The sequence below is a fragment of the Dipodomys ordii genome, unplaced genomic scaffold (genome assembly GCF_000151885.1).
Source record: "Dipodomys ordii isolate 6190 unplaced genomic scaffold, Dord_2.0 Scaffold164, whole genome shotgun sequence".
NCBI classification, from domain to species: domain Eukaryota; kingdom Metazoa; phylum Chordata; class Mammalia; order Rodentia; family Heteromyidae; genus Dipodomys; species Dipodomys ordii.
In genome coordinates this window covers 3,297,577-3,301,628 of record NW_012267380.1, presented here as the reverse complement: position 1 = coordinate 3,301,628, position 4,052 = coordinate 3,297,577, and the positions used below count along the sequence as shown (strand labels likewise).

The 4,052-nt window shown below is 40.9% G+C and overlaps 1 protein-coding gene across 1 annotated transcript in view; it reads right to left on the bottom strand.

Annotated features, from left to right (window-relative positions):
- LOC105998471 (contactin-associated protein-like 3) overlaps nt 1–3,826 on the bottom strand; it is a gene marked incomplete at its 3' end in the record, with an annotated part of 148,775 nt that extends 144,949 nt beyond the window's left edge. Inside the window, exon 1 of the mRNA XM_013033181.1 lies at nt 3,802–3,826. Within this exon, the coding sequence (XP_012888635.1) occupies nt 3,802–3,826 (25 nt within the window). The remainder of the gene's footprint in view (nt 1–3,801) is intronic.
- Nucleotides 3,827–4,052: the final 226 nt, after the last annotated feature.

The following is a 4,052-nucleotide window of genomic DNA, read 5'->3' as shown; positions in this document are numbered from 1 at the left end:
GGGGAAATGGGAAGTCATTGTAAGGGAAACAAAGGAGGAGGCAACAATACTTGTTTTTTTTTTCTTTCATGCAATTGTTTCTAACACATTTTAAGATTATTCCTTTGTTGCTTTGTATGTCCCTCCTCCACAGTATAACCCCTGCTTTCACTGAATTTGATGTTGGTATAATTTGTGGAGGGGGAGGGAAAAAACAAATCATTTAACTAGGGATACAGGTGGACCATTGCAATAATGAGATGTACAAGTCATGTCCAAAAACGAACTTTACAACTTTGGGGGAGGGGGGATGGCCGGGTGGGGGGAGGAGGTGGAGCATGGGAAGGGATGGGAAGGAGAAACAAAGAGGAGGCAACTATGATTGATAAGAAATCCACTCGTTATCCTGCCCATGTAATTGTAACTCCTCTGTACGGTATTCTCACAATAAAAATAAATAAATATTTTTTTAAAAAAAAGAAATGTACTCATTACCTTGCTCATGTAATTGTAACCCCTCTGTATGGTGTTTTCACAATTAAAAAAATTTACAAAATGCTATAAGACATTTATACTGTTATAAAATTATATTAAATTTTTTTAGTTTCATAGCTGGGTGCCAGTGGATCATGCCTTTAATTCTAGCCTCTCAGGAGGCTGAGATCTGAGGATCAAAGTTCAAAGCCAGCCCACACAGAAAAAGTCCATGAGACTCTTATCTCCAATTAATCAACCTCCAAAGAAACTGAAGGGCCTCTGTGGCTCAAAATGGTAGAGTGCTAACCTTGAGCAAAAAAGCTCAGCTACAGCATCCAGGCCCTGAGTTCAAACCCATGACTAACAAAAAAAATTTTTTAAGCTTCATAAATGCAGACTTGAATAAAGCAGGTCATTTTCCTAAGGAAACAGATTTCATCTTTATCTCCTCAGTTTTCATTACACTGCTTGACACACAGTTGGCATTTGATGAGTATTTCCTGAATTACACCGACCACTGATCCAAGAACCCCTGTACAACTTTCTAAAAATCTGTTATCTACACTATATATCACCCTTAACACATATTGGCCATAAATATACAGCTTTAAAAGGCTGAAATAACCCTAAAAGGAGAGCTGTGCAGTCCTCATTTGCCAGGCCAGATGGGAGGTAGAGGAGTGACAGCACCAGTCAGGACAGCAGAGTCTAGGAACAAGGCTTACCTCTGCAGCCAGGCAGGCTCCCACAGCATTCACATCAGGACACATTCCCACCCCAGCTACATTCAACAACCCACCACACCCCACTTTCTGACAGGACCCATAACTTCTGCATAGTCTGTCAAGAGTGGACCATTTTGTGAAATAAAATACAGAGAATAGGCAAAGCAGCAGTTTCTGCTTTTAAACACAGACTTGAAGGAGACTTTGAGAGCCCACTGCCCCAAAGCACTGAGTCCTGTGGCTGTACTTGCTTAGGCCTCCCAGGTCCCCTGGGTAGGACTATCAAACCCTGTCATTAATCAGAGAACCCTGGTAGGTAATTTCAAAAGCAATATAAAACACCTAGGGTATGTTACAAATGTACAGTCTCTTCCCCATGTACACATATACTTCCACTCCTGAAATTGTGATTTGCAAAATATAATCTGATTTGGGCTCTACCAAGCCAGAATATTGAGGACACAGTAGGTGGGTATATGTATAGTCAAGGAAGAAAGCTGTGTACAGTGGGAGGAAATGTACAGATTCACATCAGAAGCATAGGGCTCTATCTGTGCAATGGATGGACTTCTAGGGAGGTACTGGGGTCACTCAATGATGTCAGCAGGGGCAGACTTAACCTGCGGTTTTCTTAGGAAGTCTCCTGTCTGCAAGAGGTTCTGGGACAGTACCACACAGCCCGATTCCACATCAGTGACAGTGACCTCACAGTTTCAAAACAGAAGTCATGTTATGCTAAACCCAAACATTTCCCAATTCCATAAGTTTCTATGAAATTCTCAGATTCCATGGTTAAATTGTTTAAATGGCCACAAAACAATATATTATTCCATTTCTTTAATCCAGAGGATTATTTCCTTTCTATAGAATCTGGAAGGACACTTCCCTTATTGTTGCTTTGCATTGAATTTCTGGTCAAAACAATAAACTATGTGGATCTCAAGATAACTATTGCTATTTACTAATATTTTAGTTGGACAAAGATTATTATCAGTAACTGCTTTGGAGTGTTTTGCAAATATTTTCTCCTTGCAGGGCATTTTAAAAAATAATAAAAGAACATGACTACAAAAGGCAAACATGTGGTATGGGTCTTAGTCTCTGTGGAGTGCTGTGTACCAGAACACCAGACATAGTTTTCATGAACAGAGGACCCAGGAGCTGGTTTGTGAAACACCCCCTTCTTACCAGGGCCAGACAGTGAACTATGCAAGAATCTTTTATGTTGGTATAATTTGGGGAGGGGAAGGGAAAAAACAAATTGTTTAAACAAGGATACAGGTTGACCCATTGCAACAATGAGATGTACAAGATGCTAGGTCGAAAAACGAACTTTACAATTTAGGCAGGGGGGCGGGGGTAGTGTAGTTGTGGAGATGGGAGAGAAGGGATGGTAGGGGAAAAACAAAGGAGGAGACAACAATGCTTGCTTGATAAGAAATGTATTCATTACCTTGCTCATGTAACTGTAACCCCTCGTCTGTACAGTGTTCTCACAATAAAAAAATATTAAAAAAAAAAAGAATCTGCCTCAGGTGAGAAGTACGCTCAGACATCTGGGGTGAAAGCATAGCACATCTTGGGAGACAGGAGACACCCACTAGCCAGGACATGTGGCAGTTGCAGGTTCTGCAAAACGTTGCTCCCTCTCCCTCACAGATGCCTGAGCAGCCACTTCTGACCTTCACAGAGGCTGCAAAGAGCCAAAACTGCACAGGAGAACACACAGGGGAAGTAGCAAGCATTTCAGGAAGGCACAATCCCAGGGGAAGAGCCAGAGTTAAGAAGGGTTCAACAAGCTAGAGAGAAGCCTGGGGAAGAAATGAGGAAAGGAGAAATCTCAAGGCGTGGAGCTGCCAGGAGACCTTCAGATTCCAACAGCGCTGCCTTACATCACTGTCTATGCACATGCCGCTCCCACCCCAGTACAGCTGTGTGCTCCACATGGAGACTAGCATGGTTTAACAAATCAACAGTCGTGGATAGGAGACAATGAATAGATGGCCAGAGGAGGTATGTCCCCAAAGAGAATAAGCAACACAGGTGTCCAGGCCACATTGATCTGACAAAGACAGAAGGATAATTCCAACTAATGGAAAATAAGTGACATTGAAAGAAGTTACGCTACATATTTTTTAAGGGAGAGAGTTAAAGTTGCTAATAACCAGTGGACCTTAATAGCTAAAAATCAGAGAAAATTTTATAGATATATAACATTGTATAAAGCTGATACATGTCAATATACTGTAGAAAGATGTTTCTGCTTTGTTTTTTTTGTTTTGGGGGGCTTGAACTCAGAGCCTCATGCTCATGCTATTTCCACTCAAGTCTGGTGCTCTACTACTTAAGCCATACCTACACGTTGAGAATTTTTTGCTGGTTAATTGGAGATAAGAGTCACAAGGACTTTCCGGCCTGGGCTGGCTTCCAACCATGATCTCAGACCCCAGAGTAGCTAGGATTACAGGTGTAAGTCACTAGTGCCCAGCAGAAAGTGCTTTTGATTTCATACCAGTCTTCTGGATCATATTTCTATTTTATAACAGTAGTACCTTACTAATGGTAATATCCAGACAATAGCAATACCAATAGTAATGTATTTCCCAAAGGTATTGTTTACCTTTCAGTCCAAGGTCAAGGACCATGGTCATTTTTCTATTTTAAACTTTAGGTCATTGTATCAGCCATTATTTCAGACAAATTACATTGATCCAGATGTTATTTATACATATTAATTTACTCTTTCTCAAATTCTACATGGTAGGGTACTACATTGTTTTCTTTTTTGAGTACAGGCATTTGAGCTCAGGCAAGTGGATCTATGGCTTACACCACATTTCCAAATCTCACCATATCTACATGGGTAAAGAT